General features: G+C 39.0%; 1 protein-coding gene across 1 annotated transcript in view; it reads right to left on the bottom strand.

The window, feature by feature from the left end:
- abca7 (ATP-binding cassette, sub-family A (ABC1), member 7) overlaps positions 1 to 25,376 on the bottom strand; it is a 50,344-nt gene extending 24,968 nt beyond the window's left edge. The window contains exons 1-21 of the mRNA XM_055221472.1: positions 25,279 to 25,376; positions 23,321 to 23,419; positions 22,583 to 22,676; positions 21,015 to 21,156; positions 18,078 to 18,202; positions 16,100 to 16,218; positions 14,299 to 14,487; positions 13,012 to 13,104; positions 12,330 to 12,567; positions 11,799 to 11,938; positions 10,191 to 10,307; positions 9,903 to 10,100; positions 8,697 to 8,902; positions 8,431 to 8,607; positions 6,027 to 6,249; positions 3,955 to 4,176; positions 2,695 to 2,899; positions 2,321 to 2,434; positions 1,751 to 1,922; positions 702 to 833; positions 318 to 457 (exon numbers count right to left, since the gene is read on the bottom strand). Coding sequence (XP_055077447.1) covers positions 318 to 457; positions 702 to 833; positions 1,751 to 1,922; positions 2,321 to 2,434; positions 2,695 to 2,899; positions 3,955 to 4,176; positions 6,027 to 6,249; positions 8,431 to 8,607; positions 8,697 to 8,902; positions 9,903 to 10,100; positions 10,191 to 10,307; positions 11,799 to 11,938; positions 12,330 to 12,567; positions 13,012 to 13,104; positions 14,299 to 14,487; positions 16,100 to 16,218; positions 18,078 to 18,202; positions 21,015 to 21,156; positions 22,583 to 22,676; positions 23,321 to 23,386 — 3,112 coding nt within the window. The 5' untranslated portion in view covers positions 23,387 to 23,419; positions 25,279 to 25,376. The remainder of the gene's footprint in view (positions 1 to 317; positions 458 to 701; positions 834 to 1,750; positions 1,923 to 2,320; positions 2,435 to 2,694; positions 2,900 to 3,954; positions 4,177 to 6,026; positions 6,250 to 8,430; positions 8,608 to 8,696; positions 8,903 to 9,902; positions 10,101 to 10,190; positions 10,308 to 11,798; positions 11,939 to 12,329; positions 12,568 to 13,011; positions 13,105 to 14,298; positions 14,488 to 16,099; positions 16,219 to 18,077; positions 18,203 to 21,014; positions 21,157 to 22,582; positions 22,677 to 23,320; positions 23,420 to 25,278) is intronic.
- Between the last annotated feature and the right edge of the window lie 2,243 nt (positions 25,377 to 27,619).

Raw genomic sequence — 27,619 nt, 5'->3', positions numbered from 1 at the left:
CAAGAAAAAAGAAGTTGAAATTTACAGGAAGTTGATGATCTCACACTCGGAAGTTTCATAACTTTCAGAGATGAGAGTGAAGTTAACAATAACTAGTAAAAGGCTAAAGTAAGCGGCAATTATTATGCTAGCAGCACACTTCCTGATTATCAGACAATAAAATGGTTTATGATCAGATGCATAAAGAATGCAGTTGTCTTATTTTTACCCCAAGAGCTGTTTATACAATATATCTGTATTGAGGCATTAAAAATGGGTCATTTCCCACACAAATTGCCTGTTTGTTAAGTGGTTTAGTAAAAGCGACATCTCTTTACCCGAGAGGTTCTTGGCTTGCTCATGTTTCTTGTGCAGCAGACCCACATCCTCCAGCAGAGTGTTCAGCTCCTGTCTGACCTCATCCTCACACAGGCCTTTGAGACGCCCGTAGAACCACACATGCTCCTCCACAGTCAGGCTGCCATCACACAAAGATAACCAGCTTTTTATTTTACATAAGCATTGTAATATTAAGCGATTAGGTTAAGCAACACGGGGTGGCCAGCATAAATGGTTCCCACAGTTATTTACTTTTTTCTACACATCTTCAACAAAAAGCAGGAGGAACTGCGTTGCCAGTCACTACAATGCTCTTCACACTACAAAACTTGTCAGTCTGTCCAAGATTATGTCTTAAATGTGTGACAGTTATCAGTGCTTACATGTCAAAGAGGACGTTGTGCTGAGGACACACCCCCAGGGTCCTCCTGATAAACTCCATGTCGTGCCGTATGTCCATCCCTCTGATGTACACTGTCCCCGAGGAGGGAGGGAACAGGCCCGTCAACACAGAGCTGAAAAACACGACACCCACTATTCAAAACATGTTTACCTGGCCTTTGTTATTGTTTTTAGATCTCTTCAATGTCCTCATATTATGCAAAAATCATTCTTGTCAGCTTTAAACCATGTTAGAATGTTATCTCCTCAAAAATATACCTGGAATTGTGTTTTGTTTCATTCACACATGTTTGAGTAACCTTTGATTATTAGTCTGTCTACATCTCCAAAGTTCAAAAAGCCCTGTTGCACCTTGAAGTCATGAAGCGGTTGTTTTCAAGTTAACAGTTACCTTTTACGTTTTGCGTAGCAGAGCTTAGACATTCCAGGGCTGAAATGTGTGCCTCCACTTGACGGAGTCATATGATATTGAACTTTAGACATATTTTTTTGCTCATTTATTATAAATTGCCACATTGCAGTTTTAATATTGTACTTTTAGTGCAGCTCATTAATTCATAATGTTAGTCTTAATCTTTGCATTCTGCTTCTTTTTGGTGCCATTTTGCTGTTATTTAATATTCTCATATTCTGATGATAATTGCTTTATTTCAAAAACCTTTAAATTACCTATTTTATATAGTATTATTATATTTAGATTTTATTAGACGGAGATCCGTCTGCTTGACCTCAACAGTTAGAACATAGAAATATATTTATTTTGTAAGGTCCCCAGCAAGTCGGTTGCAGCACTTTGACCACATACAGCATCAGAATTACATGGCACATTTTGGACAAAATTGCATAAAAAGACAAAGAGAAAAACGTGACAGTGGAGTCACTTCTGCTCGGAGCTGCGGTGGCGAGTGCTTAGCAGTTACGACATGTCAACAAGAGCAGCGGAACATAATAATTTTTCTCTGACAATTTGCGCCCTCCATGGCACGTGTGCCTAGGTTTGCAGATCCCTGGTGTAGTTAGCAGGCCTCACATGGTGGTGGTCTTGCCGGCTCCGTTGTGCCCCAGAAAGGAGGTGATCTGTCCCTCGTAGAACTTCAGGTTGAGGTGGTTCACAGCCACTTTCCCACCCTTCTTGTAGATCTTTACCAGGTTTCTGATGCTCACACCCAGAACCAGGTTGGTGGGGTCTGGCTCGATGTGGTCTGAAGACAAGAAGCAAAGATAACGGTTCAAATTCTGATGGGTAAAGGAAATATATATAGTATAGTGGTATATAAAAGCATAACATATATGTTTTTTGTTTTTAACCTGTAGATGCTTATAAAACAGATCTAAGATGGTGTGAGTTATATCAATTGTATTTCTTATTCAACTTCTTAAATAACCCTCACTCTTTAATTTAGTTTACCCATCTTTCTTGACATCACAACCTCAGGTCTTTGGTAATAGGTTTAATATTTTCGGTGAAAGCCAACATTGCATGTTTTTAGCAACTCATCTCAGGCTTTTCCATTTAATAAACAAAAAAGAGAAGCTATCTAGTACATCAATAATAATAACCAACCAAGATGATGTGGTAGAGTGTCTTTTGTGTGTGTACCTTGGTCCTGTTCGTCAGGTGCAGGGGGGATGGGCATGCCCACCTCCAGAGGGAGCCCACTCCAAAAATTCATCTGAAACACAAAGTACCATGGCCTGGGGATCCCGTACTCACCTGAGTGAGATATGAAAAGTTTTATTTGAAAATGTAATGCTAAATTATGGTAAATCAAGAAATACACATAGGAATAGATTTTTGTTGCTGTTGTTTTGTTGTTGCTGAAAAAATACTTTTAGGTAATAGGTATATTTTAGGTCTCAGGATATAAAATAAACCACACTATATATAATGTTAGAGGGCATGACTAACATTATAACATATACTGCACGCTCTAGGCAGATACAGACGCTGAGAATGACCCATCCCCGTCTCACCAGGGAACACGGCCTCGATGTACCAGGCAGCCACAGCGTAGATGAAGGCGTCCACATAGAGCATGGAGATGGAGGTGGCAAAGTTGTACTGGTCTCCACCGACTGGGCTGGAGCGCAGGTTGAACCACTGGATGCCCAAACCCTGCTCCTCATACTGGGAGAAGTACTCACAGCCGAAACCAAAGGCCACCGGAGACAGGAAGCTCTGGAGGGACAAAAATAAGTGTGAGATGGTTGGACATTAGAATGACAACCAGTTGTTCAGGCAAAAAGATAAAAGGTGCCTCATTTTTGGCATACTAATCACATATGTAGATCATGGTTTAATTTGAAACCACAATACTGATCAAAAACTACTTCATTCTGTGCTGCTGGTCCCACATCATGGGATTTTACACAAGATTTTACAGTTTTTATTTTGAAAATGGCTACACAACATTTACAACATTTTACAATTAAGTAATTACAATATAGCTCTCTGCTTTTTTAACTATTCCTCTGACCCAAAGCCATACATTTTAGACCAAGAAATTTACAATACAATATGTTCTAGACCTGTGTTTCTCAAACTGTGTAGAGTTCATCTTATCCACAATTTGTCTTTTGGGTCATTCCGTGTTTAGAATTACAGTGAAAATTATTTAATCCGCTTTTAGAACTGGTTTAGCCCTAGATTAGAACTGGAATAGTCCTGTTATAGAACTGGTTTAGATCTGGTGGTACTCTGAAAGCCAAACTTTTCTTGGTGTGATACTTGGTGACAAAAATTTGAGAGCCACTGTTCCGAAATAACAATATATTGAATATTTTTAAAGGTTCACTACTGTATGTTACTATGGCACCTGCTTGTTTCTAAAGAGATTATTTAAACTCATGTATTTCCACAGAGATACCTAAATCTGTGGAGAGGTGACCCCACTCACAGCAAGAATACATTACAAATGTTGTTTAATATGTGCTGTCCTATACAATAATAATATCTTAATATACTTGTGGAGACATGCAGGTGGCAGGCCCACCCAACCAGAAAAGTTACAAACCTTTATTTTTGTAAATCAAAATAATGTTAAAAACAGTGGTGTAGTTGAAGCAAATGGCCATTGTTACAGTATCAAATTATATAAAATACAACAGTCTCTTGTGTACACAGTAAGGTGAATGGCACACACTACTAGGTACTAGGCATTCAGTTATAAAGCTCAAAGCCTTTATAACGGAATGCATTATTATCGTATAGACATGATTACTGTACAGACTCACAGCCAGGATCCTGTGTGTGAAAGTGAGGTGGTCCCTCCAGGCCACACACAGTACATAGGGCAGGTACAAGCTGAAGTAGATGAGACCTCCACAGGCTGCAGACAGGTTGGCTTTGGAGAAGAAGGTGCTGATGAGGAAGCACTGCATGATGGTCGCCGTGGCAAAGGCAGTCAGGAAGAAGAAGACCACAGAGGGGTCACTGTAGGGCAGGATGTCCCCCCACTGGTGCAAGGAAACAGGGGAAACAACAGTGCACAACTTAGCTTAGAGAGGTACAGGGCATAGCTGCAATCATCAAACACACACAAACATGCTACTGGTAAGTGGGTTTAGCTGCCCTTTCTCGCAATGAACCATGAATGATGTAAGCAATTTGGTGTAGTGTCTTGCTCAGAGAAACAACATAAAATGCACTTAAACCTAGATGAAACTGTTTACTGTGTCGCTGGTGGGTAAACACTTAACTCACTGTGCCTTATAATCACTTGGCCTTTGTCCTGTCCAGTTTTCAGCACTGACTATGTTGACCATCAAAAGGTAATTGTTAATAACTGAATACCACGATAATAACTGAATACCATGATCAACATGGATTCATTGATCTAGAGCAGTGTATTTCAAACTTTTTTGAGCCAAGGCACATTTTTTTCATTGAAAAAAATCACGAGGCATACCATAAGCAGAAAATGTTAAAAAAATGAAACTCTGCATCCTATATTTACAATATAAAGCAATTCTCATCAGATTATTTTGAACAGGAATCAAATAAACACACAAAAAAAGCATTTTATAATAAAATTAAATATTTCTACTCACTCAGTGTGAAACCTGATATTTTTTAGACCAGTTAGGTGTAATTGGATAATTTCCTACGGCACACCAGACAATATCTCACGGCACACTAGTGTGCCACGGCACAGTGGTTGAAAAACACTGATCTAGAGCATGGACAAATAATACAAGGTGTATCCATGGTCTTTAGAATAAGCGTCTCCATTTAGTCATACAATTTAATATTAAAGGGCCCATAATATGTCATTTTCTGATCTATGTAATAATGTTTCCTCATCAAAAATATAGAGTTGTGTTTTGTTTCATTCACACAAACCCTGTATATTTAGAGTTCTTCTCTCAAACAGAAAACACTCTACCTTGTTCCACCTTGTGATGTCATGTGGTATCACAAGAAGTGCTCCACTAGGTTTTTAAACTCGATAAAGCTTTTTTAGAACCATTTGGATAATTTCAGCCCTGCAATTGCTGATCTCTACTGAACTAAAGGTAAAAGATAGCTGTTAACTTGAAAACTAGTGCTTCATGACATCACAAGGTGGAACAGAGCATTTTCACCTTAGGAGACAGACAGATAATAATTGGTTAGTCAAACCTGTGTGAATGGAACAAAACACAACTCTGGGAATGTTTCTGAGGAGGTAATAGCATTATAACATGGCTAAAAACTCATAGGAGTCAATTTTGCATAATACAGGTTGTAATTGTCTTGTATATGCACTTCTATTATTACTTCAAAGTCTCTACTTCAAAGTAGGAGTTATAAAGGTCCTACATTTGTGACTCAAAAATGTGCTGTAACAGACATGGCTACAAGAGATTCAATTATGTTAACCGTTTAGACTTCACTGTGTTTTGTCAACCTGGACGACTGAGAGATCACACAGATATGATCAGACAACAACAGGAGTCATCTTTCAACCTTAGATGTAGACACAATCAAGTGATTCCCAAGATACTGTAGAGGAGGACACCTGAGCCAGGACACAGAGCAGTGAGAGTGATCTTAGGAAGAGGCTAAGTGTGCAGTCATTATTATTATTATTACTTATTTGGTCCTGGTTTGAGCCCAATTAAGTCCTGATGTCGACTTAGGTTTGGCCCTGATCTAGTTCAGGTTTAGTTCCAGCTTTATTTTCAGTTTAGTCCTAATTTATGTATTAGTTGGTGTGCATGTGAAAGTCTGCATGCACTCATAGCTTTAGGATCAATGTCTGAAATGTTGACATAATTTCATCTTCTCTTGCCATGGAACTGAGCTTAACAACTGAAAGTAGTACCTTGAGTAGTAAGATGAGGAGAGCAGCAGACACCAGGAAAGGCACGACGGAGGAGATGAACCAGCTGAGCCACAGAGTTCCAGAGCTCAGCCCCATGATCCTCATGGTCTCCTTCAGGCGTGCCTCCTTCTCGTACACCACCCCTTTAATGATCATTGCCACAGAGTAGATCCACGCCAGGGTCATGAAGAGCGGCAGGGAGCGGTTCAGCACACGCAGGAACCTGACCACAGTGATATGTTTACAGGTTACATGTGTAGAAGGCTGATAGGTAGGGAGCTAACAATATTCAAATTCTACCATATGATAGCAAACAACAAAGTTAAATCTGTCAACTGGACAAATCTTGTAGGAGTGAAGACGTTTTGCTGCTCATCCAAGCCGCTTCTTCAGTTCTGGTCAGAATGCTGGTGGCCACTGCCTTTAAATCTATCTATCCCTTAAAGACCCTGCTGTTGTTCTCATTGTTCTGGGTCTGAGGATGGAGTTGTAGATGGGGGAGAGATTATGTCTCAGGCCCCCATTTCTGTTTAAGGAAGGATTCTCTTTCCTAACAAAAATAGCTTCTTTAACTCCTCTCTCAAACCATCTCTTTTCTCTGGCTAAGATCTGAACTTCACTATCTTCAAAGGAGTGGTTAGTGTCTTTAAGATGGAGATGCACGGCGGACTGGGGTCCAGAGGAACTCTCCCGCCGGTGTTGGTACATCCTCTTATGGAGCAGTTGTTTAGTTTCTTCAATGTAACGCTCACTGCACTCTTCACTACACTGAATGGAGTAGACTACATTACTTTGTGTATGGCTTGGGGTTTTGTCCTTAGGGTGAACCAATTTTTGCCTTAAAGTGTTTGTGGGTTTGAAAAAGACAGGAATCTCATACTGTCTGAAGATTCTCTGAAGTTTTTCAGACACACCCGCAGTGTAAGGGATGGCAACACCTCCCCTTCTAGGTTCAGATTCCCTGTTGTCCTGTTTTTTAGTTCTCTTAGATATACTGAAGGCCCATTTTGGATATCCACAAGCAGAGAGGGCTTTCTCCACATGTTGCTCCTCCTTTACTTTTCCCTCTGTGTTTGTAGGCACCACTTGTGCTCTGTGGTGTAGTGTCCGGATCACTCCGAGTTTGTGCTGCAGTGGATGGTGTGAATCAAACAGCAGGTATTGGTCCGTATGTGTAGGCTTCCTGTAAACTTCTACCTGTCCACTCCTATTGTTACTGCACAATCTAAAAAGGCCAGTTTGTTCTCCTTGGCTTCTTCCCGTGTTAACTTGATGTTAGGATCCACAGCATTAATGTGTGCAGTAAAAAATGGGCCTTCAAAATGGGCATTGGAGGGACAGTGGCTCAGTGCTTGTATCAGTGGTCCCCCTACCCAGAGGTCAGAGGATCGAAGACACTTCACGAGGCCTTCTGGGATAATAGCTATATTTACTTATCACTCAATAAATAACAGTATTTTTGGGGGCTCAATATTTATATTTTGTAATTTCTTTGGAACGTGGTAAGATTTGAGTTGTAGAGGTTTGAATAATGACTTTATCCATCAACTATGACTCATTAGAGATACAAACTAACTACTAAAGTGTTTCATTCTGCTATTTATCAATTGCAGCTCATGTTTTTTAATGATTAATTTAATGATATTCTACATTTAGAATTGTTTATTGGGATTAATCCTGCTTTAGAGTTATCGTGTCAGTGGCATAAATTTGTTTCAGTATTATGGTTTATTGTCTTTACATTTTCAAAGTCTACACTTGCCTAGCATGAATGTGGTGGGGTGTGTGGGTGAGCACTGATCGTGGTCAGAGGGAGCGATGGCACAGATTGGCAGTGTCCCTTCTGTCAGTCTGCCTCAGGGCAGTTGTGGCTACAGTATTAGCTCACCACCACCGAGTGTGGAGTGAATGAATAATGCGTCTTGAAGGGGCTTTTCAAGTCAAATGCATTATTGATGTCCCAATACAATATTTAATGTAATATAGTGGGAAGACTGATACTAGTCTTTGTATAAACTTACTCTAATAATAAACCTTTAGTGAAACCATTATTTACTAAATACTTTATTATAATGATTTAACATTGTGCATGTCATGGTTTCACAAAGTAATTCAGTTGTAATATTGTTGTTGTTTTTTGTTTTTTTTAAGGCAAGGCAAGTTTATTTGTACAGCACAATTCATACACAAGGTAATTCAAAGTGCTTTACATAATAAGAAAGAAAATTTAAAATAGTGAATTATTGTGATGCCATATCCAATATTGTGATATCATTTGTACTGTGAGTCATGCGTAATCTCTATTATATCTATAATAGAGATTATAAACTCTCATGTTTGGGCAGCTCAGATGACACAAAGACAAATCTAGGAAAAGAACACATGTCTCCTCCTCTGTACTCACACGTCGTCCACATAGCAAGGGTAGGGCATCTGCTGCACGTAGATGCCTGTGGTCTGGGTGACTCCTGTCAGGACTTTGGTGATGGCTCTCTCCACCAGGTCCTGCACATACACAAAGCCTCCCCAGATGTAACGCATGTCATTGAATGGGTCTGCAGCCGGCCCGGGGTCCCAGAACCTATGGGATAGAGAAGAATACAGGTTTCACAGCATCATCACAAATAACAAGCCCCATAAACAGCATGTAGCAGTCAATTTTCTCTGTACCTGTCCTTAATCTTGTTGGTGCGTGTGACGTCGTCGATGTCCATTCGGATCTTGTACTTGACATGAGGGGGCAGCTGAGGAGAGGAAGCGTTGGGTAGGAGGAACACCACCCCAGCCCAAAACTGTCTGTCCTCCAGGAGCTCCAGAGCCCGCTCCACAAGCTGGCCCTCGCTCTCCAGGCCCTCCAACTTGTTCAGGGAGAAGCACTGCAGCAAATGAAGCACAGTGTTAAAATAAAAATGTCTAAAATGGATGGTTGCATGACTTAAGCATGAAGGGTCACTTAGAGGATCTACACTTCAAAAAGGATACATTAAATTTAACATTTAACATTACATGCTAGATGCTGCTTATATGTGTGGGCTACATAAAACATTCTGTAATTAAACCTACATTATCTACATTGTTTACGTCATATTTTCTAGCTTGTATTAAGACATTATATATATATATATATATATATATATATATATATATATATATATATATATATATATATATACATATATACATATATATATATATATATATACATATATATATATATATATATATATATATATATATATATATATATATATATATATATATATATATACACACAGAAATATGATATGATAGAGATGATAGGGTTTAGAGACACTATGGTTTTTCATTTTGCTCTCTCAGTACATAAGCTTTCACATAGAAATGACAAAAATTGTCCAATCTAAACCTTAAGTTTTATTATATTTAATTTAATCAACTTACATCCATAGATTTATATGGGACATAACTTCAAAGGCTTTTTTGTACAAATGCATTTGTCTCCCATAAGGACAAAAGACTCACCCCTGAGAGTAACGCCTACATGCATCAAACTTTATAATTGTAAGGATCTTACTGACGGTGCCTCTAGCAGCCAGAATGAATCAAATAGAAGGAGAGTTGCACATATAACTAAGGTTCCGGATAACCGCCAGAGTTTCCTATCACCCAGAGTTACTGCGAGTGCACTTTCACATATGTACCTTTTTACAGATAAAATGTCTTATTTTTATAGCTTTTCTGTATGTTTTCTGTACGAATGACCTGTGATAAATTGAAGATGTGATCAAGATTCTACAAAATGGTCACATACATTTTGTGTTGTTTTTTATTTAATACAACATTTCTGTGTGTATTCATAGTGTGTAACTGCAAAGCACTGCCTGAGCCTGTACCCACCTCTGTGACCTGTGCCAGAGTGCTGATCGTGTTGTTGAGGTCCGTGTACATGTCCATCCATGAGAGGGCGGTCCCGGGGGTCCTGGGGTTGTCTGCAGGAGGAGTGGACAGGAAGCGGGCGATTCTGGAGGCCGTCCACGAGGTGTTCTCCAGGCGCAGATTCACCAGCACAGCCACCTCAGGACGCCTCAACAAGTCCTGACAGGCCAATGACAACAGAGTGTCATGAAATATACTGTCCAAATGGGATCAAAAATGGTACTAAAGCAAATATAAACCAGGACTCACCTGCAGCAGTTTGATTTCCACACTGGTCTCCATGTAATTCCTGATCTGAGGGCCCACCTCCAGCCAAGCCTTATTCAGCTCCTGTAGGATCTGCAGCTCCTCAAAGGTCCTGTTAACCTGAAAACATTTAAGGAATGAAGTATTTAAAAAGACACAGCAACAAGCACGTGCTTTGTTATCACTATAGGGAAGTGTCTGCATTAAATCAATCTGAAATATTTTCATACGCTTTATGACTGTAATCATGCACCTATTGCAGCATAGGGCTGGACAATGTTAAAAACATCTAATTGATGATTTTTGTGTATATGTATAAAGTATTGTGATCAGAGGTGTGAGTTAATTGAAAATCATGATTTTGTTTACAGTGCACAACATGTTACAGATGTTACAAATGTTACACCTGAATCCATTCGTTTCAGACCATGTTTGTAGAGGTTAAAACTACAGGGATAGAATGTTGTACAACAAGGCCCCATGAAGAAAAAGGGAGTTGATTGATTATAGAGGTTATAAATTATTGTGCAGATGTTTGGACTTTAACATGTTTTTAAGTGCCAGCATTGGAAACTCTTAACCCCGTCACTGACTTATGACATATTGATTTGCTGGTTGTTTTTTCAAACAAACATTCTGTGCCCACTACAGACATATAGTATTATTGTAATTGATCTCCTGAAATACTATGTCTCCTTATGCCCAAAAACACACTGCAAATGCAAGTGAAAGAGTGATGAAATAAAGGTGGTGAGCAAAGAGTGTCTGAACATTTCATCCATCATCTTTTTTCCAGTAGATAACCATGGCCTTTGGAGGAGCTGATTTTCATCCCAGCTGCTACACACAAACCACCCCAGCACATGTTAGAGGTCCGAGTTTGATGAAGCCATCAGGACATTCTAACATTCCACTCTGCTAAACTAGGTGCGTGTGAAGCCTGGCAACTTCCTGCATACAGTATTCCGCCTGCTGTTCAGCTTCAGAGTGCACTTCTGTATTCTGTATTCAAATCTAAGAAACCTATTCAGCTCCACGTCCATTGAAAAAACTCTGTTCCAAACAAACTACCCAATCCCCCTTGGTCCTTTGTGAACCGAAATTGCATAGTTCCAAAAAGCCTTTTCTTTTCAAACCATCAGACAGTGGAATCAGTTTCCAGCCAGTCTGAAATTGTCTATAGAGCTTAATAATTTTAATAGAAATCTGAAAAAGCATAGTCTAGATAATCAAGTGTGTCAACATCAGTCAGTTTGTACTTTTATGTATTCACTGTAAAAAACCTGAAACACATGATTTTTTTTATATCTGTATGGATTATAAGAAACATTGTGTATTGGTCAAGGTGGCATTTTATTGTATTTTATTACTAATGTTAATGATTAACTATTAATCTTAAAATGTAACTGTAATGAAATGTGTATTTTTAACGTGTGTTCACCTACCCAGGGACAGATAGAAAGTAGCTGTAACTAAATTTGGTACAAATCATCTTTTCTTTTGTAAGATTCATGAATTTGTGCATGGTTCCTGACAAATAAACAAGAAAAAAACAAGAAAGAAAGACTTGCAGTGCATTTAGGGCATTAAGCCCACAGTCCTGAAGCATACCTCCCTGATGACTTGCTGCACTGCAGGGCTGTTGGGTGTGTACAGCAGTTTGCCGATGAGCAGGGGCTTGATGCCCCTCCAAACAATCCGAGACAGAGGGTTCGACTCCAGGCCCTGCACCATAGACCAGCAGAACGATGCTGCAAACACATAGGCAATGAAGTAAGTTCAGACCATTGGGCATGTATCTGTGGCAGGAAGAAACAGAGATTTTCAAAGCAATGACGTCTTGAATACAGGAGAATTACTCAAACATGAATGAATCACTCTAAATACAAATTAAAGTGGTTAAATGAGAAGGGAAAGAATTATAACATGGTTAAAAGTTGATTTTGCAAAATATATGCCCTTCAAGTTTCTCTGATAGACTATTAAGACAAATTCATATTTAATATTCATCAGTACTGGCAGGTACAAAGATAAAAAAGGACTTGCTATAACCTTTTCGTCTCTTGTCACAAAGGTAACCATGTAACCACTGAACTTTTTTTTTATTAGAATCAACCCAAATAAAATATTAGGTTGACTTACTCATGTTTCCCTCCTTGTTTGGGTCAGTTTCCTCTGTCCCATTCTTTCCCAGGAAAGACTTGATGTCATTGTCTTCGTACCAGTTGAGTGAGGGGATCCGCTCTCCACCCTCCTCTGGGTGCCCACACATGATCCTAGAAAAGGCTCTAAAACTGTCCCGGGGCCTGGCTGTGCGGTTCTCTGGGGACAGCAGGCGCAAGGCCGAGCTCATGTCCGAAAAGCTGGACAGAGACGAGAACTGACGTACAACAAGATAAATATACGTGTTAGCATAATAAGAATATATACTACGACTGAATCTAACTGTTGCAATTGGATTGTATTGTTTTGTATCATGCTTTTGTATATATATGGAAAATAGCCATGCAAGAGCATGGGTGAGGTAGACTTGTAGGCTGAAGCATTGTTACAGGATCATACAACTAAGGAAGGTTTGAATGGGGCCCGAGAGATATCATTAGATTAGTCAAACATGCATGGATGATATATGAAACCTCAGGCATGTTTTTGAAGAACAATGTTATAACATGGTAGAAAGCTCCAAAAAGTAAATTTTGCATAATATGCCCTCTTTAACAGCATGCAACCAATGATATAATATAGTATGATATGTATAGTTATCTTGTTTCCCATTACTATGTCTGTGCAGTACACATATTGTCCATACAGGTGTGGTGCTTACGTCATTGATGAGCAGAGCCAGCTCTTGAGACACGGTACCCACAGCTCCACTGAGCAGCCTGAGATCTGCAGCGTTAGACAGGATGCGCTCTCTCTGAAACAAACATACTTTTACTGTTTAAGACATCATCATAGAAACCACTTCAAAGATGTTCGACATTTTGTTCATTGTAAAACGTGATGATGTATTCCCTTATTTGTCCAGGAGTGGTTCAATGTAGAGAAGGTTTCAACGGTGATCCTCTGGACAATGGTTTTGTGGTCAAAACATTTTGGTTACCCATCCAGAAGGCATTTTCAATTAACTTTGGCCCAAAACACTGGGACTTCATCCTACACTAAATCCAGCCCCAAAGGGAGGAGTTTGGGGAAACTAAACAACCATTACAGAGGAGACTATACCGACAAAGAAGGCCTAACTCAAAAGTGCAATCGGTCGTCCACCTTCATCTTAAAACCACAAATCACTCATTTGACAGCAAGGTACAGATTTCAAATAGAGAGAAAAAATGTTTTGCCCGGGGAGTGAAAGAAGTAATTTTTGTGTAGAGAATCCCTCTCTGAACAGAAATGGTGGACTCCAAGATAATACCAGCTGTTTACAGAAGCATTTTTAAAGCATGGACAAAGAACATAACAAGCCAATCAAATGCTAATCAAGTACTCAACACTGCTGTAGGAGAAACTGCCAACAGACAATAGAGACATAACTACCCATAACGATGTCAGCTAGTAAACCAAGGGCAAGGCAGTCACTGCTCTTAGATCTTGGATCTTTGCTGCGAAAGTTTTCAATGTGAATTTTATACTCTGAATTTCATCAACTTAAATTCAGAATAAAAACAATTAATGGTTTTTCAAAGTTAATAAATTAAAAGTGAGAAATTCAACGGCATTTAAAATTCATAATCTGATGAAACAAATTATCTACCATAGTTCTCCATGTGTTTGCCTGCTAACAGGGGACTGATGAGCTGTGTGCATGCAGACTACAAATTAAATCAATTGGAATTTTCTTTTATTTGTGCAAGTGTGTGCATTGTACTCAAAATTAATATGTTATACACTAGGCATTTAAAACTACATGTGACAAGGATTTGTATTTTCAAGGATTTGTCAGTAAAAGTGCATCCAGTGGTCAACAGTGTCTCTTCCTTCAGTCAGCGCAGTACACGAAGAACACAAAGCAGATAACACTAAGGGTTAAAGGATGTGCACCAAGACAACATTAGACTTTTAGTGAACAGACCCATACCCGTTATATAGGCATATGCTCAAATGTTGATACCGTGAATATCTTGGAGAAGTCAAGTTGCGTGAGGAAGAGGCGCTCGGCTTGTTGCAGGATCTCAGTAGGCAGAGCACACAGCTCTCTCTGCAGGCTGTCCATATTGTCTTCTCCTCCCTCCACTGTTAGAAACTGTCCCAGCATGGTTCGGTTACACACCAAGTCCTTTAACTGCGTCTGAGTTACCACCTAGACACAACACGCACAGCATAACACAAGGAGGAAGATGGTTAGGCAGCAAATTATCAACTAATGGGTCACTAATTTAAACCACACACCAAACTCGGCTGTTTGGTGTGTGGAGGTTTGTCACACTCTATGGTCTGATTCTAGACCATTCTGGATTCAAATAGAATATAGAAGGGAATGGCTGCTCAGGCAAAGGATTTATATTACACTGAGGTAAATATGACTTCTGGATGGGAGTTGAAATGTTTTGCTTTCAACAGTGTCTTAAACAGTGATATATGCAGGATTCCACAGCATCGCACAGACATTTGGGCACAAATTTCTAAAATTAGCTACTATATACTTATATGCATTTAGGGTGAATGATGCACAGTGTATGTGAACAAGACCGACCCAAAAGTGAAGTAAACTGAACTAAATCTAGTGTGTATATGTGTGAAAACAACCTTAAAACATAACATAATCATCCATGGGTGTCATAGATTACAATTGTATAGCAAACACAAGCATAATATCTCTTCTTTAAATGTACATGACACCCAAAACCCTTTTAAGGAGTACAACGACTATCATGAACCAAATTAGTTAATGAAAATTTGATCTGACTTTCCTTTTAGTAGTTTGATTATGTGTCTGCCACCCTCTGCTTGTATAAATTAGCAGCATGTTTTTTGTTAGCTAGAAAGTTGAATCGATTGTATCTCTATTGACCTGAGGGAAGGCCCAATACATAATAATACATGTACATAATAATAATAATAATAATACTACATGTAGTGGGGTTGTACATGAAAAATGGCTATATTAAACAACTGGCCGGCATAAATGACAAACGTGTGCATGTGCATAAGTAAAAAAAAAGACACTTCCGTTCAGTAAAAGTACTTTTAGAGACAAGTTATGAGAATATATTATTATGTTGTTATTACACCGTCCTGCACTAAACTCATGTAGGATGGAGCGCTTGTGGACACTCTGTGGGCAGAGTGCAGGTTATCAAGCGGTGAGCCAAACTTCAGGTGGTTTTAGCGTTGCCTGATGAGTGGATTTGCATTCGGGTCTGACGTTCCTCCAGTCCAAGTAACATGTAAAGCCCGTACACCCACAGTAAACAACCATCTGCTGGAGACTTGAACCCTCTGACCAAAGGGATTCAGTAGCATTTACTAGTGTTTAGCTTTACCACTGACGTAACTTTTCTTAAAGAGGTGGAGCAGCTTTTCCTCTCTCACCTCTGTCCTTTAATACATATTCCCAGCATCTCCACAGCTTAAAGCCACGTAAACATGAATTGGTTTATAGTTAAATGGCATGTGCATGGAGCTGCATTAAAATGCAAAATGCGGTTACCGCAGTCACTTGAGCCTTTGTGTGGTGTGATTAAAACATTGTAATACCACGATATGATCAGTTACTGTGACAGCCTTATTTAAAAAATATACAGGAGCATTCACATGACAAACTAACGAACTGACAAACTAATGCAAGAATAGAACTAAACTACAGGATTAGTAATTGTGATTTGCTAAATGCGTCCATAAAAATTGCAACATTTTATTCAATTGCTCTGTCATGACGACCAGTGTGAGACAGACAGGCTGTCAGGTCTGACCTGAGCGCTGAGCCTGGCTCTGAGAAGCTGCTCCACAGACTTCGAGGGCAGGCTGCTGTTGGTCCGGAGAAAGGACGAGAAGCTTTCATTGGCTCTCAGGTATTCTCCCACTGTCAGGTCTGAAACACAAATACAGCCACAAGCCCTTTACACAGCGCACTCAGGGGATCTGTCTTGCATTTGCGGCTAGTGTAGTCACAATACAAAAATGTAAAACTCAATTTTGATACTAAGGAATAGACTCAATACTCAATACTCAATACTCATTCTAATACCATGATGATAGTAAAAACACTTTCTTTAGACAACAGAATGAGATTTTCAACATTAAATAATAGTACTTACTATTTTCATTCTATAGTGTATGATATTTGGTTGAAAGCTTGAGTGGATTTTGTATTGTCTGGTGTCTGTGAGCAGAAAGGAGCTCCTTGGGTCACTGTCCCACTAGTGTCAGATTTGCTGTAACCTGAGCAGACTGCTTTCTCTGCTCTGAATGAATACAGCTCCTCCACTGTGTACAGCCAGGCTTTCATTCAGCTCACACTGTCATTGGTCCATCACTGCTGCTCTTTGCAGTAAACAGAAGCATCAATATTTACTCAATTGAGTGTCTCTCTCTTTCTCTCTCTGGTTGTAGCAGGAACCAATTTTCCTGAGACTAGACCTAACCCTAACTCTAATACTGTATAATCTTAAAAGGGGATATTACTTCTATGGGGTATTAAATGTTAACATATAACATATTTAGATCACCACATTACCTTCGCTGAAAAAAACATTGATATGTTTTTTACTTGCTGCTCTAAGACTACCCTTCATTTGCTCTCTGTGTTAAGTCACCCCCCTCTCAGAGCGCTATCACAGCGCAATAAGTGTGCATCGCACTAAACAAACTACTGCACATCACATCAGGCTACTCAAGTTTCTGTGTAGTTTTGTATCACGTTTTTGTATGTTTATGGAGACTTGTCAGGTGGGAGCATGGACATAGGCTTGTGGGATATATTATACTAGTCACAAGGTCTATTATCCCATTATATGTATCCAACCACACCGAGAGAACCTTGTCATTTGGCCTCACTTTTTGGTGCCATTAAAAAAAGCTTTCATTTTTGTTTCATTTTAGTCCATAATTGGCAAAAAATTGAGACAGTGGGACTTTAAGCTAGATTTAGTTAGGAATGTGTGAATGTTTTAGGTATTAGTTAATCTCTGGGTATTAGACATCTCAAGTAGACAGATTTATACAGGTTTTATTTTCCACCATAATGCCACAGTGGCTTTCTGAAGGGGAATTCTGATGCTTTCTGAGGTCGTTTCCACACTGCCACTAGTTCGCCCAGAGAGCTGTATGCTTGACAGTCACATTCTAGACCAAAGTAAAACGGCCGGTCCGAGAGCGCTTAAAACAGGAGGTCTCGGAGCGGCTCCCCTCACACTCTGGAGCGGGGCGAGTGTGGTGTGGTCGACCAAAGGGCATGGTGCGAGTACACATGCTTGGAATTGGGTAGAAAGCTCTCTGATCACGTATATTTGTATGAATGGGCACTGCAGAGCTGGTGTTTGACATGTTCACCTAACGAGGCAGTCTAAATCAACTTAATATCAGTGGCACGCATATTTAGCCACAGTTGAAAGAAAAGACCAGCATTGGAGAAGTGAGCATGTGCATGTACATTCACAACGCTTTGTTCGCTTGAAGCGCGTTGTCATAGAAATAACTTTGGTGATCAGCGGATAGCCTCTCACTTGGCTCATGGTGCATGTTTGGGGTGAATGATGTGCGGTGCATGTGAACAAGACTGACCCAAAAGCAAACAGGGCTAAATCCAGTGTCCACTGGGGACGGTCCTCAGAGCGCACAAACATGTGTAAACATGGCCTGAGACTAGTCCCTGGCTGAACACTGTATTTAGTGTACTAAACTACCACTTAAATAAATAACAATACATATACAATACAATACAATAGTTACTTGGCCAGATCCCAGGTGTGTCCCCCAGCCTCTGCACAGTCCGGCTGAACTCTTGGAGGCCTGGGAAGCTCCGGTTCCCACTGATGGACAGGAGGCTCTGCGCATCCACAAACAGGCGGGACAATCTACACGCAAAAGACACATGTACTTATGCTGTACTTATACTGTTAGGTCTGTAGAACAAAAAAATATCTCTGATATGTCACGCCTTACATCTTATTGTGACTGACCAATCTGCCTTTGGCCAGTCCCAGCGGCAGCCATTGAACAGAGTGGAGGTTTGGTGTCATTGGCTAGCTCCACTCAGTCATATCCAGAGCCAAAAAATGAAATCATTTTTAAAAATGAAATCATTTTTAATCATTTTAATCAATATTCTTACAACATACTTCCTCTTAATACAATATAATTCCTCTTAATTTCCAATAAAAATATTGTCAAATGAAGTACATTGCTTAAAGAGGGGGTATTTTACTTCTATTGGGTATTAACTGCTAAAACAGAACATATTTACACTCACCTGAAGGATTATTAGGAACACCATACTAATACGGTGTTTGACCCCCTTTCGCCTTCAGAACTGCCTTAATTCTATGTGGCATTGATCCAACAAAGTGCTGAAAGCATTCTTTAGAAATGTTGGCCCATATTGATAAGATAGCATCTTGCAGTTGATGGAGACTTGTGGGATGCACATCCAGGGCACGAAGCTCCCGTTCCACCACATCCCAAAGATGCTCTATCGGGTTGAGATCTGGTGACTGTGGGGGCCATTGTAGTACAGTGAACTCATTCTCATGTTCAAGAAACCAATTTAAAATGATTTGAGCTTTATGACATGGTGCATTATCCTGCTGGAAGTAGCCATCAGAGGATGGGTACATGGTGGTCATGAAGGGATGGACATGGTCAGAAACAATGTTCAGGTAGCCCGTGGCATTTAAACGATGCACTATTGGCACTAAGGGACCTAAAGTGTGCCAAGAAAACATCCCCCACACCATTACACCACCACCACCAGCCTACACAGTGGTAACAAGGCATGATGGATCCATGTTCTCATTCTGTTTACGCCAAATTCTGACTCTACCATTTGAATGTCTCAACAGAAATCGAGACTCATCAGACCAGGCAACATTTTTCCAGTCTTCAACTGTCCAATTTTGGTGAGCTCGTGCAAATTGTAGCCTCTTTTTCCTATTTGTAGTGGAGATGAGTGGTACCTGGTGGGGTCTTCTGCTGTTGTAGCCCATCCACCTCAAGGTTGTGCATGTTGTGGCTTCACAAATGCTTTGCTGCATTCCTCGGTTGTAACGAGTGGTTATTTCAGTCAACGTTGCTCTTCTATCAGCTTGAATCACCCGGCCCATTCTCCTCTGACCTCTAGCATCAACAAGGCATTTTCGCCCACAGGACTGCCGCATACTGAATGTTTTTTCCCTTTTCACACCATTCTTTGTAAACCCTAGAAATGGTTGTGCGTGAAAATCCCAGTAACTGAGCAGATTGTGAAATACTCAGACCGGCCCGTCTGGCACCAACAACCATGCCACGCTCAAAATAGCTTAAATCACCTTTCTTTCCCATTCTGACATCCAGTTTGGAGTGCAGGAAATTGTCTTGACCAGAACCACACCCCGAAATGCATTGAAGCAACTGCCATGTGATTGGTTGGTTAGATAATTGCATTAAGGAGAAATTGAACAGGTGATCCTAATAATCCTTTAGGTGAGTGTAGATCACCATGTTACCTTTTATTGTTTTGAAAATGCTATATTCACAGCAAACAACATATAAGCTTCACTTTAGTTTTTGACGCTGAGTCATCCTCCCATTGCTGTCCATGTTAAGTCACCCTCTTCCTTCACAGCACTATCACAACACAATCAGCATGCATCCGGCTAATGAAACTACTGCACATCACATCAGGTTTGTCAAGATTTGTTCTTTAGTTTTGTATCATGCTTTTGTATATTTATGGAGACTTGTCATGTGGGAGCATGGGTGACATAGACTTGTGGGTTGAGCATCGGACAGAATCTTACAGCTAACCATAAGGGGGGTTTGAATAGGGCCTGGAAGAGATTGCTAAAATACTCCAACATGCGTGGATGACGCGTGTTTTTGATTAAAAAAAACAACAACAAACATAATACCCCTTGTTAAACAAATCATATATTAATATCAACGTATAACATACATCAAATATAATCTATAATGTGATTATAAACTGGGCCACTAACCAGAGAGTAGCCAATTTAAATCCTCACACAGCACAAACTGTGTTCCTATTCAAGACTTGACTCCAGTCACAAATATGCCACAGGAAGGATTTCTGACCAAATGTCTAATTCACCATGGCAACGTCTGATCAATAAATTAATTATATTAATGTAAGAATTGATCAAATTAATAGATCAGTATTTGTTATTATTAACAGAAATTGGATAAATTAAAACATGTATAGAATTTTTGGAGGGGGGGGGGGGGGGTTCTGTAAAGAAACCACAGACCATAAACACCATTAAAGATCCTGTACCTGATTTTTTCCCCCCCAAGTGTATTTCAGCTAAATTTGTCTAAGCAGCTCTTGAGGTCAAAATATGTAATATACGCTGCATGCTATCTGCATCCAGTTAGAAAGCATTTTATTGTCCAATAATCAAGAAGTGCAGGTTAGCATGCTTGTTGTTGTTAACTTAGCCATCACTGCAAAACTCCACTCTGGTCTCTGAAATTTGTGAAAAGTGCTTATGAACTCATCCCGGGGAATAATTGTAATGCTCAAAATGTGTAAGTGAGGAATAACTTTTAACCACTGCGAACCGTTTAAAATTAATTAGTTCTGTTTTTCATGTTTTTAAGATAGCAAAAATCAGGTACAGTGCCGTGAAGAACAGTAGACCATCATGTAAATCCATACATAATATTACATACATGGAGTTGTTGAAGTTGCCCACTTGTCCAGGTGTCTCTCCGGCCGTGGGGCTGTGGAAACATGGGTTATTGATGTTGCAGATGATGCCTTGGATCCAGGGCAGAGTTCCTGCTGAAGGTAAGGCTTTGTTTGGGAAATGACCTGAAAAATACAACAAAGTATTCAGGTTTGGAGACAATAGATTAAACAGGTTATAAAATAATGTGGGGAGTGTGCCCGCAAATGAGATATTTTGGTGTTTGCACTGATTTCAATTTTGCAATTATTATTTACACTTAGAATTTGCAATTAGTTGCTGATGTAAAGTGTGATTAATACAATGTTGTTGTTTTTTCTGATTATGATAACAACATTTTGTATGTGTTCTGGTGCAATTTTACACAGACTCATGACAAAAATAGCTAGAAAAACACTGGATATGATGGCCAAGTTAAGAATAAATCAGCATTATAGTTGTTATCAGCAATAGCTATATATGATTCGAACAGGTTTACCTCATCAAGTTCTTAAAATCCCTTAAATTCCCTTTTATTCAAAATGTCTTTTTATCTGGTGTTTATGACAGCAGACATTTGGACAGTGACATAGTCGACACATCAGCGGTGGACAGTGCGTGCTGGTGCCTCTTAAACTGGACTAATCCTCAGGAGCAGTTGACCTTTAATTCACCTGTGACACTTCCACTGACTCGGCTTGTACACAAAGAAATAACATTCACTATTTTTGGGACATACCGTATTTTCCACTTTTTTCATAGTTTGGCTGGGGGTGCGCCTTATACTCAGATGCGACTTATAAGTGAAATTATTAAAATATATAATTTTACATCTTCGTTATTGTCACACTGACAACTGCGCGAGGGCACTCTAGGCTTGTGTACCAGTATGGCAGCCATGCAGAAGCGACACTTTATCTACTTGCGGAGCAGTCGGAGTTGTTCAGAAGCGACACCGAGGATGGAGAATTCAGTGGATCTAGTGATTTGGAGTGAGATTGAGAGTAAACTTGTTAGCTTGTTTTTTTATGCGTTAGTTATCTGATTAACAGTTAATATCTTATGTTAACATAACAGACATACATATTCAGTTCGTTGTCTATGTTTCATGTAGTTGAATAAATATGTGTTATGTAACAGTTGATTATACATATTACAGTTCACTTGTTTGACCAATAGATGGGTGTATTTGGAATACATGTAAGAAAATTTGTGCTGTACCATTATTAAGCCTGTTGTTCTCTATTTTATTGTTATTATTATAACTTGCCTTTAAAGATAAAATGTCTGTTTCTGGTCTCGGATTTTGTAAAATAAATTTCCCCAAAAATGCGCCGGTGCGACTTATACTCCAGAGCCACGTATAGTCTGGAAAATACAGTAACTGAAAACATTTCAAATGACAATTTATATGTAGTCAAAAGAGATATTTTAATATCACTTTTGTGATATACTCTGCAGTTCTAGTTATTATTGTTTCCTTTTTTCAGTTAAACCCTTTTTGCAATTGATTGGAGCACTACTTGATCATAATGAATATTTGATACCTCCACAGGCCTGAGCAGTACTTACACTGGCTCTGCTTGTATGGAGGGTGGGAGTGGCGCACTGAGATGAGGATGACAAAGAGGAAGAGGGGCCAGAGGAGCTCGATGATCAGCTGGATCTGCAGAGGAGAGACATAACACAAAAAAATATGTTCAGTTATGTACTAGCAAGGTTTACAGATCTAAAGTCAATACCTGAAGAGGCTGATTTGCCCTTCACAAATAGACACTACTGGTTAATGGTGTACAGAAGTCTTTAAGCCTGTGTTTTCCAATATGCCAAGAATAGTCCTAAATAAATTGTGTGCGTGCGCGTACATGAACAACCGTGCCGTGCTTTGGCCCACTTCTCTCAACCGGCCCAAAGTCCCATTTGAACCGTGCTTGCGCTAAGAGCACCCTTAGAGTTTTATCCACATTTTCATTCTCCTGTACTTTATTTTGTGCTTACAATGATAGGGTTTAGCCCTGTTTAAGACATGAATTTGTCCTGTTATAGACCAGTTTTAGATCTGGTGGTGCTTGGAAGGCCAAAACTACTTTGGAGGTACTTTGTATCACTGATTCAGATTCACTGAATTCGAAGTATGGGCATATACAGACTAGTTAAAAAACATTACAAGTAAAGGAGAAACATATAAGCTATGAATGTACCAGGTTTAAAATAACACAAAAAATGCAAAAGACACTGATGCAACAGCAGCAGAAAATGTACCACAGAACCTCAGAACACCACCTCAGAACATTTGAGATTGAGTTGTACCTTGTTCCTGCGTCTATAGGTGATGTTCTTCCAGAGTAACAGGAGGAGCTGCTGAAAGGCATCCATCTCTGATGAGGGTCACCTATCCATGTCCTCACGCTAGAGTGAATAAAAAAACCCAACAACAACAATATTCACTTGTCATTTAAAATTTGTGAACTAGAACTGTAACTTTTCTGGAGGAGGGTAAGTCACTTGCCACCATGGAGATGTTATAGCTTTGCCTGTAATATTCCACAGAATGGCATTAAACCTACCTGTACCTTTTGAAAGCATTTTTGAGAAATAAAATACTTGTACCTGAATAAGTGAAAGATACGTTTAATGCCATACTGTGGAATGGAACATTCAGATAAAACAATATCATCTCTAGAGAGACAAGCAGTTGGCATATCCTCCTCCAGAAAAGTTATATAGTGCAGTTCTAAGAGTATTCCCTGATAAAACCTGTGCTAATGTGAGTAACTTTATGCTGACAATACATATGGAGATAACGGACACATGTTCAACCCATAGCTCATTCAGAACAAGGTCTGCAAAGACAAATTTAAATGATCGTGACTATGACTATTAAAATAATTGAAGTCAGATTCTAAAGCACAGACAAAAAGACGTGACAAAGACATTGATATTATTAAAGGTCCTGTATTACACTAAATGGATTCTTGTTGCATTTGAGCCATGTTATAATGTTGTTACCTCCTCAAAAAACATACTTGGAGTTGTTGTTTTTTTTCATTTACACGTTTGAGTAATTCTAGATTATTAGTCTGTCTACATCTCCAAAAATCTAAATGCTCGGTTCCAACTTGTGATGTCATGTTGAGATAGTTTTCAAGTTAACAGGTATCTTCTACCTTTAATTCAGTAAAGACTGGCAGTTCCAGGAGTGAAATTATCCAAATAATTCTAGCGAAGGTGTTTGGAGTTCAAAAATACAGTAGAGCACTTCCTGTAAACAGGGGGTTTTCCTTTTGAGAAAAGACCTCACCAGGCATGTTTTTGATGAGGAAACAATATTATAATATAGATCAGAAAATACCCTAGTATAGGCCCTTTAAAGCTGGGGTACCTGATTTTCAAACAGTGAAAGGAGGAAGTTAGCATTTTTGGATACTTTAGATTTAAATCAATATGTCAAAAAGAACAAGTAATTTCAGATTTTCCTGAATAATAGACTTTAGTTGTCAATATCCTCTATCTAGGAACCTTCAGTTACATACTTAACCATTTTTATTTTAAAATGTAAATTAACAGAAATGATTATTTGGCTAGTGGATTACTAAAATAATTGTTAGTTGCTGGAAGCTGTAACTGGGGATGAAAAGTAACTAATTACCAATATTCATGTCAGTCATGATAGTTGTTGATTAGCTGATTTGATAAAACTTTTGAACTTGTACTTGCATTTATACTTGAGTAAAATTCTAGCCATGTAATTATAATTAGTTACATTTTAAATCAGAGAAGTTACCGAGTACTGTACAAGTCTTAATCCACATCTGTCTCTGCTCCTTTCTAAACTGACCAACACACATAACACACTGCATCTCCTGCTCTGATCGGTCAATGATCAGCTTATAATATAAAAGAATGATCTAAAACCCTTTCAAAAGGTCTGGGTTACAATGTAACTAACGACTAGTACTCTAAGTAGTATTTTTCACGCATACTTTTTGCTTTTACTTGAGTACAATTTTGGCAGCAGTCCTTTTTCTTGTACTTGAGTAAATTATTAGTCATGTAACTGTACTTTTACTTGAATACAGATTTATAGTACTCTTTTCACCACTGGTTGAAACCCACAAATAGTGCTAAGATACGGTAGTAATAGTTTATTATTTTTTTTATCACATTTCTTGCCACCTTCTAAATCTTTCTTGGTGTTTGAACAGCTTTCATTAGAATATAACTCTCCCTCTTGTATTGTGTTGTCATGGTGATTGAATGGCTCCTACCTGTGCTTTGTAACCTGTTAGACAATCCTCTTCTTGATCCTGAAATCCTCCTGATCCAAAGCTTACCACGCTCTCTCCCTTCACTCCAGCTCCATACCCCACATGATCACCCTGGAAGACATTTTACAATTCTGTTAAAATTCACATTTTAAGTCCAAAATGTTTAACCTTTGACTTGTGCAATCTAATTGCTTACTTCCTGGTTAATATGATTAGCAAAAGTCACTCAAAACAATTCAATAGTTTGAAATAAATGTTATTTTTATACAATTCTATATACATTAAATTTACAATCAAATTATAAGTCGGTGTAACATGATTTCTGTAGACTGTACTGGCAGAACAGTTCATCCTAGTTATATAATTCTGTATTTGATAATTTTTGTAGTGTATAACAATAATTAGGTTTATTTGTAAATAAAATAAATTAATATATTTATAGCTTGTACGCAAAAATATAAAGTAATAGTTTGTTACTCGTTTCTTCCATTACACAAGCACTGCCGGTATCACCAGACTACAACTACATTGATGATAGCTTCGGCGCTATCAAAACGACTTTAAAATCAAATAAACCAAGATAATTAGCCGTAATGGCTACTTTTATGTCTGTGCATTATTACCTGGGTTGTTATAGCTGATACGGAACGCTTATCTCCGCAGAAGTACAGTTTATTGCGGGTTTGAGCAGGGGCAGGACGCTGTCATTGCTCTGCTCCATTCCCTCTGCACCCTAAAGCAGGTTAGCTAACACGGCCCGCCCTTTCCGCTTCGGGATTGGTCAATACGCTTCCGGGAGGTGGTGCGAGTGAGCCGGTAAGCAATCTGATTGACTGTTGACTGTGTTTTGGTAAATACTTAATTTGGATTGGTTCTTTGTCAACAACACATCCACGACCATACACGACCTCATGTATCCCCAATATTTATGTGTTTCAGAGGGATGGAAAACTTGGAATAACTAAAGGGCCTATTTTCTGATCTATGCTGTAATGTTAATGCCTTGAGGTGTGTTTTGTTTCATTCACACATGCATATTTCTGTTCTTCTCTCAAACAGAAAAGACTCATCAAAGAATCATTTGGATAATTTCAGCACTGGAATTGCCAGTCGCTACTGAAAAAAGGTAAAAAGTAGCTGTTAACTTGAAAACTACCGCTTTATGACATCACAAGGTGGAAGATAGCATTTTGAGTTTTGGAGATGTAGACAGACTAATAAACCAGGATTACTCAAACATGTGTGAATGAAACAAAACACAACTCACACAAACAACAGGGGTATGTTTTTGAAGAGGTAACAACATTATAACATGGCTTAAAGCTCAATTTTGCGTAATATAGGACATTTAACAAATCTTTTTAGGCCCTCAAATTGGTGCCTATAACAGGAAATTTCCTGAAGGAAAATATTGTTGGGCTTAATCACGTTTGATTTTGGTGATTTTGGGGAAAATAATCAACATTCAGATATGCCAAACTATGCACAGTAAAATTTCCCAGCCTTTTTCCTTCAAATGTAACAATGCTCATTATGCCAAACAGTTCAATTTTAGTTTCATCAGACCACAGGACATGCCTTCAAAAATGAAGGTCTTTGTCCCTGTGTGCATTTGCAAACTGTAATCAAGCATCACTTTTGGAGTAATAGCCTCTTCCTGGCAAAGTGGCCTTTCAGTCCATTTCAGTACAGTATTCGTTTCACTGTGGATAATGACACTCTCCTACCAGCTTCAGCAGCTCTTCACAAGGTCTTTTGCTTTTGTTCTTGTGTTGATATGCACATTTCAGACCAAAGTATCTTCATCTCTGGGACACAGAACTCATCTCCTTCCTGAGCGGTATGATAGCTGGACATTCTCATGGTGTTTATACTTGTGTATAATTGTTTGAACAGATGAACATGGCACCTTCAGACATCTGGAAATGGCACCCAAGGATGAACCAGACTTGTACAAGTCCACAATTCTCTTCCTAATATCTTGGCTGATTTCTTTTGACTCCAATGATGTTACACAAAGAAGCAGTGTGTTTTATGTGTGTCTCTGATTAACTCAAATGTTGTCAATAAACCTATCTAAAGCTTCCAAAGACATGACATCATCATCTGAGTTTTCCCAAATTGTTTAAAGACATAGTAATCTTACTGTATGTAACCGTTACTGACTTTGAAGAAAGTAATGAAAAATTGTCTAAAAAGATCCTTCTCTCATTATTCTGGCATTTAGCAAATACAAATAATTTTGGTAATCCTAATTGACCCAAAACAGTAAAATTTTAGTCTGATTTCATGTGAGAAAAAAAGCGTGTGTCTTTTTATATTGTGTATATAAACTTCTGGT

The sequence above is a fragment of the Periophthalmus magnuspinnatus genome, chromosome 4 (genome assembly GCF_009829125.3).
Source record: "Periophthalmus magnuspinnatus isolate fPerMag1 chromosome 4, fPerMag1.2.pri, whole genome shotgun sequence".
Taxonomy (NCBI): domain Eukaryota; kingdom Metazoa; phylum Chordata; class Actinopteri; order Gobiiformes; family Gobiidae; genus Periophthalmus; species Periophthalmus magnuspinnatus.
This window is presented reverse-complemented; position numbering and strand designations above follow the sequence as displayed.